The following is a 12341-nucleotide window of genomic DNA, read 5'->3' as shown; positions in this document are numbered from 1 at the left end:
TGCGTAATTAATCAGTCTGTGGTGTCTCTTTAATGAGCTTTAATGAGCTGTGATGAGCCTTAATACTGAAGTTGTTAGTTTAAAGCCATTTAAAGCAATTTCCTAGTTTTGGTAGTGCAGTAGGAATACAAGCGATCACGGAGTGCTGTTGAATTTAAAATTGACTTACTTCACATCACCACTGGGTCATATTACACACAAAACAAATGTTTTGCCCCCACCTGCTGGCTAAAACATATCACTGCTAAAACGTAATGTTTCAAAATTAAATGTAAAGAGACAGATAGCTCTTGACACATCGGCACTTGACACTCTTACACTTTAGTTTAGAATGGCATGAACACAAGCAGAGTGATAGACACAGTGATGTATCAGAGTGCCGATGGTGTGCGACCATAAGTACTCATGGAAAGTATCTTGTCCAATCAGATTCGAGGACTGGAACTAACTGTTATTTATATATATATATATATATATATATATATATATATATATACATACATACATAAAGTACTGTGCAAAATTCTTCGATGTTTCACAACATCATTTGTCTTGAGATTTATTTATATCTTCAGCTTTAGTGTGTCAATAGGAAATATACATTTTAGACTCCCAAATATTTCTATTGCAAATTGAATACAATAGAATAGAAGAACAGGGAGCAGTGCAGCAGATGTCATTTTGCACAGTACAGTATATATATTGCAGATTGTTCCTTTGATTTTGAAAGCTATTATTTGACCACACGTTTTTTTCTCTCTTTTTATCCAATCACAGCTCCCGCATCGTCGAGTGACCTTCTCCACAGCCAACCAGGCGCAAGACCTGCACGATCCCTCTCAGCACAGTTACTATGACAGCGGTCTGGAGGAGTCAGAGACACCCAGCAGTAAGAGTTCTTCAGGGCCCCGTATCGGGCCCCTGGCCCTTCCCGAAGACCATTATGAGCGCACCACCCCCGACGGCAGCATCGGAGAGATGGAACACCCTGAGAATGGTAAGCAGAGGTGGTGTGTCCCCTCCCTTTTTTACCATCACTACATCCCCTCCAAACCTTTTCCAATTTAAAAGAAAGTCTTTGAAACACTTTAGACTCTCTACATCTTCAAGAGCTATATCATGTTACACATCGCAGCCTCTTCAAAACAAACTTGCGCCTGTGCTTTTAGTTTGAAAGAGAGTAGTAAAATATGTTAAATCTGAATTCTTAAATGTTGTGAAAGTTTTTATGTGACCTAAAGGGCAGAATCGAAAAACAAAATGACTTTTGATTTAAATGTGTTTTCAGTTAAAGCTCTGCTGGCTTTGTCAATACATATCTGCATTTACAAAAAGCAATCAATCCTGCCAAGATTTTGCAATGACCTAGGCATATTAACATCTACATACACCAAGAAGACCTGATTTAATCCTCCTCTGCTGTTGTTATCTCGGAACAGCTGTGTTTCCTGAAGTGAGGGTGTCCGCCTCTCCTCTCTGCCCGATCGGCAGGCCAAGAATGCTCGGCAACACCCTCTGCTTGGAGAGAGAGAGGGTGGAAGTCATTTCCAAAAGGCAGGCTGGCATTGAAAGCATTTAGAATTGCAGTTACTGTGGAAATCTCCAGCGCTGAATGTGCGTGTATGTGTGTGTATGTACACACAGACACACAGTCTTAAGGAGGTCAGGAGGCACGGAGAAAGATAGACATGAAGAAAAGAGTTATAAAGAATAACTGATATATCAGCTAAAGGAAGGATCGAGAGAGATAGAGAGAATGAGAGTGGGGGGGGGGGGGGGGCAAGTATGACTAAGAGACAGAGGTGGACCGAGGCCTGAATATCATGGCTGTCTTCCCACATCAGTACCTTTTCTGGAGCCCCAGGTCTTTGTGTGCATGTCTGCAGGGTGGGTCGCCCAGACAGGTCACACTTATAGCATCTGTACACACACAGCTGCACACAGAAGCCCATGGCAGGTGCCACCAACCAAAGACACAAACACACACATGCTGAGGCAATGTACAGTATGCGGTTCTGTACACATGCAGAAATGAGGTCAGGTGCAGTGGGAGTTAGGCGGTATATTTGACTGATTTGCCGGCAGGTATTTCCTTATAATGTGTATATATGATCATGTGTGGGGTGTGTTTGGATACGTTATCATTATAGACAGTCTCCGCTTGTTCCTATTGACCCTGTCAATGGTGGTCTGTCTTCAGAGATTGCAGGTAACTTCCTGGGGTCATCATCTCTGGACCAGAGGGAAGATCTTTACTGAACACCCTTATATACACAAAGACATACCTCACTCACAATAGAGCTAATAAAAGAGCAGAGGATCTTAAAATAAATAGCACTCTCTCTCCAAAGCCAGTGCACAAGATGACTGTAGAAATCAAGCAAGTCTATAAATACAGGCCTGCTCTTCAAATAAGCTCTGCTTCCTATGGTCACTATGAATAATGCAAGGCTGTAAAGTGTGAAAGAGGGTAGGCTGAGTGTGAAATGACACAGCAAGGTGACAGGGCAAATGAGTTTGCAGAAACACGCTCAAATTATTGGTTTGTGCACCTTTTTAAAGAACAAACTGTCAAAACATAAGAGACATGGCAATGTGCTTGACAATGCCTAATGTTAGTAAAAGATTTATGGCCCAAAGAATTACTCCTGCCTTCTAAAGCCCCATACACACACGCAGTGACTTTATAGCTTGACGTGGCTAGTCTCTGTACTGTGAAGTCGCTCGCTAGTATGTGTCCTACTGCTGTCACTCTAATGTTATTGGTGGACTACACATCTGTCCATGTCTTTTTAAAATCTGAACACAGAAGAAGCATTTAGCTAGTAAAACTACAAATTCATTCTATTTGACAAAGAATCAGTTTTCTTACCCCTAAAAATGCACATTATGTAGGAGAGAATGATTTTATATGAACTGCAGCAGTGCACATTGCACTATATCACTAATAAGTTGAACAAATTTCCATTGTGTGAATCAAACTCACTCAGACTGCAGACAATTTCTTTTCCATGCATCATTTTTTATTATATCCATGTACTATGTGGTTACAAACGAATCATACAGAACAGTGAAATCCCACACAGAAACTTCTCATTAGAGATAACTGAGTTGAGTGCAGGTAAGACAAAGGAGACGGATGACGTGAGCTCCACTGACACCATCTTCACTCCAATCATTTGTCTCTCCAGAACGTTGCTCATCATTTGCTTAAAGTTAAACTTTTTCAACTTTGTTGTGTCACTCACCATGCCCACACCAGTTCGCCAGCTCTCATTGGCAATGAATGAGATGAGGTCACTTTCTCGCTGGAAGTCATTGCATGTTTGTACTGGGCTTAAGAGGCCGTTCAAATATGTTTTTGCTCCCATCTGTGTTGTTTTTCATTAGTTTTTTTTTAAGGTCTGAATTAAAAAAAAAGGCCCTTTATGCAATATAGCTCTCAAAAGAGTTCTGTTTCCTTAATTCTACTTTAAAGTGTATTAGATCAAATGGAGACAAGTATTGTTTACAGTGGAAGCAGTGTACTGAAGTGTGACATGTTATAGTTAATCTAAAGCTATATTCAGCATTTTTTCCCAAGTCTTCATCATGTTTCCGATCCCTACAAGTGGCTCAGGTCCCTCCATAAAAGCAAGTCTTTAGAATTTAATTAGTAATAGCACACCTCTTCTAAACAAGTCATGTCATTTTTATGCCATTTATGTCTTTAGCACAAACAATGCAGGTAAAGTTATGTCCAAAGTTAATACTAAGGGTTAATACTAAAGGTTTAGAACAAACCATAACCCTAAGTGTAAACATTATGAAAATCAAATTGGTTGTCCCGTCCCAAATTGGCACCATTGGTTGAATCTGAATTTGACATTTAATAAACAGGGCCACAAGCCTACAATTACTTACTTTTAGCTGTCTGTAGATTAAACTGGGATAGAAGAAACAATTTTAACATTGAAGAAATTAAACCCTTTATAATTTTTAATTAACTTCAGTGTGTCACTTTACAACTAGGTGAGCATGCACAATTTAAATAATTCATTATACAAATATTGGCAGATTAAATCCATGGCACATTGTGCAAATAATCTTGTCAAACATGACTGGATATCCTTTATATTAAGAGTTCAGTTCCCAGAATTTTCCAGATTTCAAATTGGGGGGTGATTGGGGTGTAGTCAGGAGAAATCAGAGATATATTTGTGCTTCAAAAGACATTCTTGTGCATCAGACCAATAAAGTCAGAACAGGCTGTACTCAGAACAGTGATGTGTTCGTTCATCTCTCCCAGAGACCCCTTCCACAGAAAGACAAAACCCTGTCTCACTTTCAATCTCTCTTTGGTCCTCTCTCTTCTCGGAGGAATGAACAGAAAGAATAACAAAGTATATCCGGAGGGGGATGACTTAGCAAAACTGTCTAAAAAATATCCAGTCGCTGTTCTAGACATGGACAAGGTTTGCTGAAGGAGATGTTGTCTCTCCTCCTAAAACAGCCAAGCATCAAGTCTGTGTAAAAACAGGATAACAACAGTATTCACATTCAGCTTAATTTATACAAAACAACATAAAGCACTCTTTGATAAGAGTGGCATACTGCATTTTAATGCGCTTCTGAGATGTTTTAATGAATGTAAATTCATTAAAACATACTTTGTACTACTACTATTTAACACAAGTGCTGAAATGCAAACAACAGCATTAAGTGTTTAATTCTGTGCCACTATCTTCATTAAATGGAATCACAAACATATTGACCCGGTTTTCACCTGGTATTAAGATGCATTTTGAGTGATCCAATCACATGTGGTCTGCCCTAAATAGAGGTCTAAACGGAGTCTAAAACGTTTTGTGATCATGTTGCAAAAACCACATAGAAATGTGGTCAAAAACTCACATTTTAGGTGTAAAAAGTAATCCATCCTGTATGCGTCCTGGCAGCAGTGAAGCGCTGCCCCTCACCTGTCAATCAACTGTTGCGCTAAAACAAGAGCTTAAGGTTTTCTGGTTACAAGCAGCTTTAAAAGGAAATAACCATCCGATTGTAAAATGTAAAAAAGCAGATACATACACAATCGCTTCTTGACAGATCTTCTTTATTGTGTCTGATATCAAAACAGACGAGAAGTACAAACACCTAAAGCTCCTTTTATACAGGTTATCCACTAAATTAAGAGACAATTCTGCTTGACATGTTGCATTTGTCCTTATCTAAACTGCATTTTGGGAGAATTTTATTTTTTTGCACTTTCTTTGTCTTTCCTGACTTTGTTGCAATTTATTATCATGCAGTAACACACTGACAGATTGATTGATGTATCTCGTCACCCTCCCTTCCAAATCCGAACACAAGTGGTCACAGGAGATGGATTAAAGTAACAAAGTGTAAACAGCTATGTGTTTGACTTGACCACATGTTATTGGTCTCCCGAAACACATCTTAACACAAGATGGAAACAGGGTCATTGTTTTCAAACATGAAACTCCTTATGTCTTCTAATGTTTGCAAAACGGAAAGTCCCGCCCCAATGTGATGTTGCGATGTTATGCTAGTCGGGATGCCAAAACAAACATAACAATCTTTTGAAAGCACCACAGAGCCACAGCGTTTACACTTCTCTTACTGATTGTTTGGCAAACAATAAAACTGTTGCCAAGGCAAAACTTCTATCAGTCTACCTGAAGATTAATTTCAGCAAATTTGAGAAGTGTTTGTTTTGAACACGGCATTTCGTTGTTTTTCTCAGAGAGGTCTTGGAACTTTGGTTGTGGAGAAATGGCTGTAACAGTTCAAGGACGTGCAAAGAGGAAGCAGGAACCAGCTGAACAGTCAACATAAACTGTAATGATATAAATGAACTTAAAACAAACATTAACAAATACAGACACGCATGCAATGTGGCCGCTTGCATTTCTCGCTCTCCTGAATTAGCGTCTCCGGCCGGCCCTTATCTCGCTCTCCCGCTTAGCACCGGCCATGCTCCATCACGGCCTGGCCACGCCCCCTCCTCCTGGTCATGGGCTAATAGCCAAAACAATGTCTGTTAGCTAAGATCAGCTTAGATGAAGCAAAATGGACTGAACTCCGGCTGCACCCTCTCTCTTCCTCTCTCCATCCTTCTCTCTTACTCTATCTCTCTGCTGTAGCTCACTCCTCTACCACTAAATGGAATCATCTCCGTCTGATAATGGAGTGTAATTCCATTACCCCAGCTCAGCATCCCAAGGGGGGGCATTTCCGCCCAGCACCCCCTTCTCCTCCATAATGTGCTCATTTTCCCAGCCTAATAGAAATGGATGAGTCTGTGGGCCTTCTCTCTAGGAAGAGTGGGCAAAAGAGGGAGAGACAGTGGAGAGAATGGGATACGAAGGAAGATAATAGTGAAGAGGATGGAGAGAGAAGAGAGCAGGCGAAATGTTTTGGAGAATAATTTGACAGAATGAGTTGAGATGTAAAAGATTCGAAGAGCTCAAAGGAGAAACAGATTATGCCATAACAGCAAGAAAAGCAGATGGTTTGATGTCCTTCGTGTGAGCGAGTTGGTGCCTGAGAGTTTATGAGCAGTTATGGTGCTATTTGAATTTCTCTCACTCTCATTTCTCTTCTAAAGACAGACATAGCTTTTGTATCAGCCCGTTGGTAATGGCTTCCTCATACAAACAAACAAACAAACAAACAAATGGTCTGTGAGTCTAAACAGAAGAAAGGCCTTTTGAACATCTGTGCAGTTGTCAGGGTTCATTTCTCAAGAGCCTCTCAAAGGCAGGCATGGAGGGGGCTCTAACATCGCACAAAGCGTCCATTACGCCCTCATTTAGGAGAGCAAATAGGCTGCCGTTCTCCCGCCATCACGCCCATATCGGAGGAAATGAAGGCAATCATTCGTCTCAAATGAGTAAACAAGTCATCTCTATAACGACAGAATCCAGTCTGTCCCGTACCATTCAATCAGGCCACTTTAAGCTAGAAAACAGGGCAATTGTTTTGACCGCATGTGCACACTCATACATGCATACAGAAAAAAGAGAGTTGTTTTAAACTCTTCTAAGAAAATGCAGACAGCATTTACTACTGTTGACAAGGATATAGTGATGGTAAACATAGGGGGCCTGAGTAGCTCAGCGAGTACTAATGCTGACTACCACCCCTGGAGTCGCGAGTTCGATTAGTGGTTCTCGCTTTCAATGGGGTACGTGGTAATTTATGCGTGGATCGCGGAGAGTAACATGAGCCTCCACATGCTGGGAGTCTCCTTGGTGTCATGCACAATGAGCCACATGATAAGATGCGCAGATTGAATGTCTCACAACCGGAGGCAACTGAGAATTGACCTCCACCACCTGGATTGAAGTGAGCCACCATGAAGACCTGCTAAGCAGTGGAAATTGGCCATTCCAAATTGGAGAGAAAAGTGGATAAAAAAAAAAAAAAGTGGTGGCCAAAAGTTTGGAATAATGTAGAGATTTTGCTCTTATGGAAATAAATTGGTACTTTTATTCACCAAAATGGCATTCACCTGATCACAATGTATAGTCAGGATATTAATAACGTGAAAAAATTACTATTACAATAAAAAAAAAAACTGTTCAGTACATTTTTAACTACTTCAAAGAGTTTTCATCAAAAAATCCTCAGCGTGCAGCAATGACATCTTTGCAGATCCTTGGCATTCTAGCAGTCAATTTGTCCAGATACTCAGGTGACATTTTAACCCATGCTTCCTGTAGCACTTGCCATAGATGTGGCTGTCTTATCAGGCACTTCTCACATACCTTACAGTCTAGCTGATCCAACAAAAGCTTAATGTGGTTAAGATCCATAACATTCTATTCCAATATTCTGTCTGTGTTTCTTTGCCCACTCTAACCTTTTCTTTTTGTTTTCCTGTTTCAAAAGTGGCTTTTACTTTGCAATTCTTCCCATAAGGCCTGTACCCCTGAGTCTACTCTTCACTGTTGTACATGAAACAGGTGTTGATCTGGTATAATTAAATTAATCTGTCAGATGAGGACATGTGAGGCATCTATTTCTCAAACTAGAGACTCTGATGTACTTATCCTCTTGTTTAGTTGTACATCTGGCCTTCCACATCTCTTTCTGTCCTTGTTAGAGCCATTTGTCCTATGTCTTTGAAGACGGTAGTGTACACCTTTGAATGGAATCTTCAGTTTTTTGTCTTCATTCTTCATTCAATGTCAACCAATGATTGACTAATGGGTTTCTAGGGGAAGCTGTGTCTTTTTTTTGTTGCCATTTTTGATCTAATATTGACCTTTAATCATGCCAGTCTATTGCATATTGTGGCAACTCAAAACAAACACAAAGACAAAGTTAAACTTCATTCAATGAACCAAATAGCTTTCAGCTGTGTTTAATACAATGGCATGTGATTTTCTAGCACCAAATTAGCAATTTAGCATGATTACTGAAGGATAAGGTGTTGGAATGATGGCTGCTGGAAATAGGGCATGTCTAGATTTGATCAATAATGACTTTTTTTCAAATAGTGATGGTGCTGTTTTTTACATCTATACTTTGTGATCAGTTGAATGCCACTTTGGTGAATTAAAGTACCAATTTCCTACCAAAATAGCAAAATCTGTACATTATTCCAAACTTTTGGCTACCAGTGTAAATTGCACATAAATGCAACAGTTTTAAATGATTCAAGAGACAGGGAATTCGGTCTGTAGCCAGTGTTTGAACAAGAGTCTTTAAAAAGAAATGGACTGTAACATTTATATTAAACATAAATCATGATTCATGCAGACTAGGGAAATGCATGAATGATTATGACTGTCATGCACATCTTTTAATTACATACTTTATGTGGTTTTTAGCTTAATGATCACGCAGACACCAGTGATACAGTGAATCATTCGCTCCCCCCTCTGTCCACAATTCCACTCATATTTATTGAATCTAAAACATCAAGTCGTAAAAAAATACAAACTAAAGACAGAAAGGCCAGCGTAAACTTCTACCACAATTGCAAACATGACTAATTGATCAGATATATTTATGCTGGCAGACATATGAACCTAGCCACTTTCAGGTTTGTTTCTCTTGAAGTGGCTTTGTTTGTATGCTGAGGATGCCATGGCAACCCTAATTAAAAGGCAAGAGCTTGAGTTTATAGAGTGGCTGGAGAGGATATAGACAAAGAGGAAGAGGATTCGTGGTTTGGTCGGGAAGGATGCTTGAGTGTTTACCACTGTCTCCGCTTTCCCTTTTGGATAGCCTGTGAGTGTATCTGAGGAGGTTTAACCCTCTAACCACAGCTCTGGCCTTCAGGCCGCTGTACAACTTGACGATGCATGGGAGAAAAGAGTGAAAGAGAATGAGAGAGAGGCATTGGGTGTGTGTACAATAATCATAAGCAGATGCACTTGGATGTTCTGGAAGTGTTTCTCACACAAATACTCTCAGACTTCCTGTCCCGATTCACTATAGACAGCTCCACTGGGGGGTCAGGGTGGCCCACAAAATCATGAACTTGGTCCCCCCTTTCTTAGATGGGTTGCAGTGATGGAGTCAAATGGTAATACTATGGTCATTGCCATAATACCTTGTTACTGAATTATTCATTCAGGCATTATGTGGTATTTGCTACCTCAATATATGCTACCTCAATAACTGCTATGTGCATAGAACATTATCTCATAGTATGTTATGTTTACATTTTTAGAAACTGTCATCTTTTTGCACTACTGAGTACTGGTCGGCGCTGCACTGTCTATTGTCCTGTTCATTGTCAGAAATTTGTTGTACTGTCCTGTACTTTTTGCACATGTTTGCACGTGCACTTTATATAGGTATATGTAGGTTTATTTATATAGGTATTTTATTTCGTTGTGTTGTCTCATGTGGTCCTGTGTTGGTCCTTTGTTGTTTTTATGTAGCACCATGGTCCTGGAGGAACGTTGTCTCGTTTCGCTGTGTACTGTACTAACTGTATATGGTTGAAACGACAATAAAAACCACTTGACTTGACTTGACTTGATTTACAAAGTACTCCAATAGTATTACTACGGAATTATCATGGTGACATGTCTAAAAAACCTAGGGTAATAACGTGGTACATTTTGACAAATTTTTATTGGCACCAACTGTCTGTCCCACCCTGAGTGACCTATGGCCTACCTTGCCTCTTAGAGCTGGAGTTGTACCAGGCTCGGTAGTTTGTTCCACTGTGTTGTCCTTCCCAAAGTGACATGCAGTCAGAGTCAAAAACTCCCTTATTTCGCTCGATCCCCTCCCTAGCTCTCTCTCTCTCTCTTTACCCCTTCATTGTGATGAGTGTGTGTACTTATCAGTCATGACTCCACTGTGACAAGCGCTTGTGGGGCAGCTTGGGGTCTTCATTAAAATGAGCAACCACAATGTATCCAGGCAATGGGTCATCTCACCCTACTCAACCTCAACAGTGAACACACACACATGTGTGTTTATATCTTTGTGGGGACTTTCCATTGACTTCTGCTACTTTTATACTGAGCTATTGATATTATTTTCAATAAACTTGATGTAAAATTTGTGTGTATTGAAATACATTCTCTTATCCCAGCTTATTTTACAGAGACGACTATTAGAAAGCCATTAAGAGGAATTTTTTTTTTTTGAAAACTGTAAACACTGTGTTCGCTGTCAAAAAGCTACACTTTGATGCTGCGCTGATTTAGCGCTTTGGGATCAGTTTTAGGCGTGACCAGCTGTGAATATGTGTGCAACACGTAAATGAAATTGACTAGAATCTATAGCCTCTGCTGGTGACATCATTTGGATGCACCTGTAGCAGGGCTATAAATAGATGTGTCACTGATGCATCATCAGATCTTTTGTCTTTAGATCACTCTGTGTGTATTGTGCTTCTCAAGCTGTCAGAACCTTTTTCCTCTGTTAGGAGTTAGAATTTATTAGGCAGTGCGCAGAAAACCTTTTCTCCTTTTCAAAAATGAGTGTGAAGCAAAGCTAGCAGTGTGTGTTCCCTTGTTTTATGCTCTATGGCTGAAATGGACACACAAGTTTTGCTTTGTGTGTTTGGGGGAAGAGCATGTTGCTCTTGCATTGGGGCGGGGCAGGTGCGAGCATTGTGATCTGTTTACAATCAAAATGCTTTGCACTCCTCTCGCTTACTTCCAAGAGCCAGCGCCCACTCTTTCATAGTGGGGCTCTCGCATGCATCTGGCTGAGGAGTGAGAGACGGGTCCGTCCCTATCGCTCACTCTCTCCCCAGATCCAGCTGGTCCTTCTCGTAAGTCTGAAGCACGCTTCGGCGCCTCTTCGGTTCACGAGGGGGACGCTGAACCTCTGAACATTCCATGCACAATAATAAAGCGGCTGAGGAATTACTCGAGGTGGTTACTCGGGCTGTGGCCAAACTACAGTTAGACTGAAGACGTGAACATGAGTCCCCCCAAACGCTCTAAACTAGAAGACAGATTTCTGTCTGGTGGCCAAAAAAATTAAAAATTAAGAGAACGCTCCATAACGAGCGTTCTCGTTCATGGAGGAATCCTTATACTTCCCGTGTCTTCGTGTCCTCGAAGTCGACATATTCGACTATGGTGGGTGCTGAGGCTCGGGGGTATTCGGTGATGCTGCCGGTAGAAGAGACACTTGCGGGTTATCTCTCGCCTGGCTCGGCATCATCACTCGATTGTCACATTAACTGTTTTGAATTGATGGCTGTTTCTGGCCCTGAAATACTTCCAGAGGCTGCCATGTCTTAGTGCGGGTGGACAACACAGTGGTAGTCTCTTACATAAACCATCAAGGAGGTCTTCGCGCCAGCAGAACAGACTGGCACGGAAGATTCTCCTTTGGGCCCAGGGCAAGCTCCTGTCAATCAGAGCAGCTTATATCCCTGGATGCCTCAATGTGGGAGCAGATTTACTGTCCAGACAGAAAATACAGACGGGGGGAGTGGAAACTCCACCCCGAGGTAGTGGAATAAATCTGGGTGAGATTTTACAGGGCAGAAGTGGACCTCTTCTCCTCTCAACAGACAGCGCAATGTCCCCTCTACTTCTCTCTGAGTCACCCAGCCCCCCTGGGTCTGGACGCAATGGCGCATACATGGTCCAGAGTGCGTCTTTATGCGTTTCCCCTGGTTTCTCTGCTCCTGGGAGTCTTGGCCAGAGTACTGATAGCGATGCGCTGGCCGAACAGGGTATGGTTCTCGGAGATAATATCTCTCCTCGACGGCTCGCCTTGGGCGATTCCGGACAGGGGGGACATTCTGTCTCAGGCGCAGGGGACATCCCCGGCCTGAGCTGTGGAACCTTCATGTTTGGCCCCTGAAGGGTACCAACTGAGGGACACTGGGCTTTCACCTGAAGTCA

The 12341-nt window shown here is 41.4% G+C and overlaps 1 protein-coding gene across 4 annotated transcripts in view; it reads left to right on the top strand.

Annotated features, from left to right (window-relative positions):
• Nucleotides 1–12341, top strand: part of pcdh1b (protocadherin 1b) — a 208757-nt gene that overhangs the window by 119055 nt on the left and 77361 nt on the right. For all 4 annotated transcript variants that reach the window (XM_052149545.1, XM_052149547.1, XM_052149546.1 and 1 more), the window contains exon 4: nt 778–997. In XM_052149545.1, coding sequence (XP_052005505.1) covers nt 778–997 — 220 coding nt within the window. The remainder of the gene's footprint in view (nt 1–777; nt 998–12341) is intronic.

The sequence above is a fragment of the Xyrauchen texanus genome, chromosome 19 (assembly GCF_025860055.1).
Source record: "Xyrauchen texanus isolate HMW12.3.18 chromosome 19, RBS_HiC_50CHRs, whole genome shotgun sequence".
In the NCBI taxonomy this organism is placed as follows: domain Eukaryota; kingdom Metazoa; phylum Chordata; class Actinopteri; order Cypriniformes; family Catostomidae; genus Xyrauchen; species Xyrauchen texanus.
Note: the sequence above shows the minus strand (reverse complement) of the source record. Positions and strands in the feature narration are given on the sequence as shown.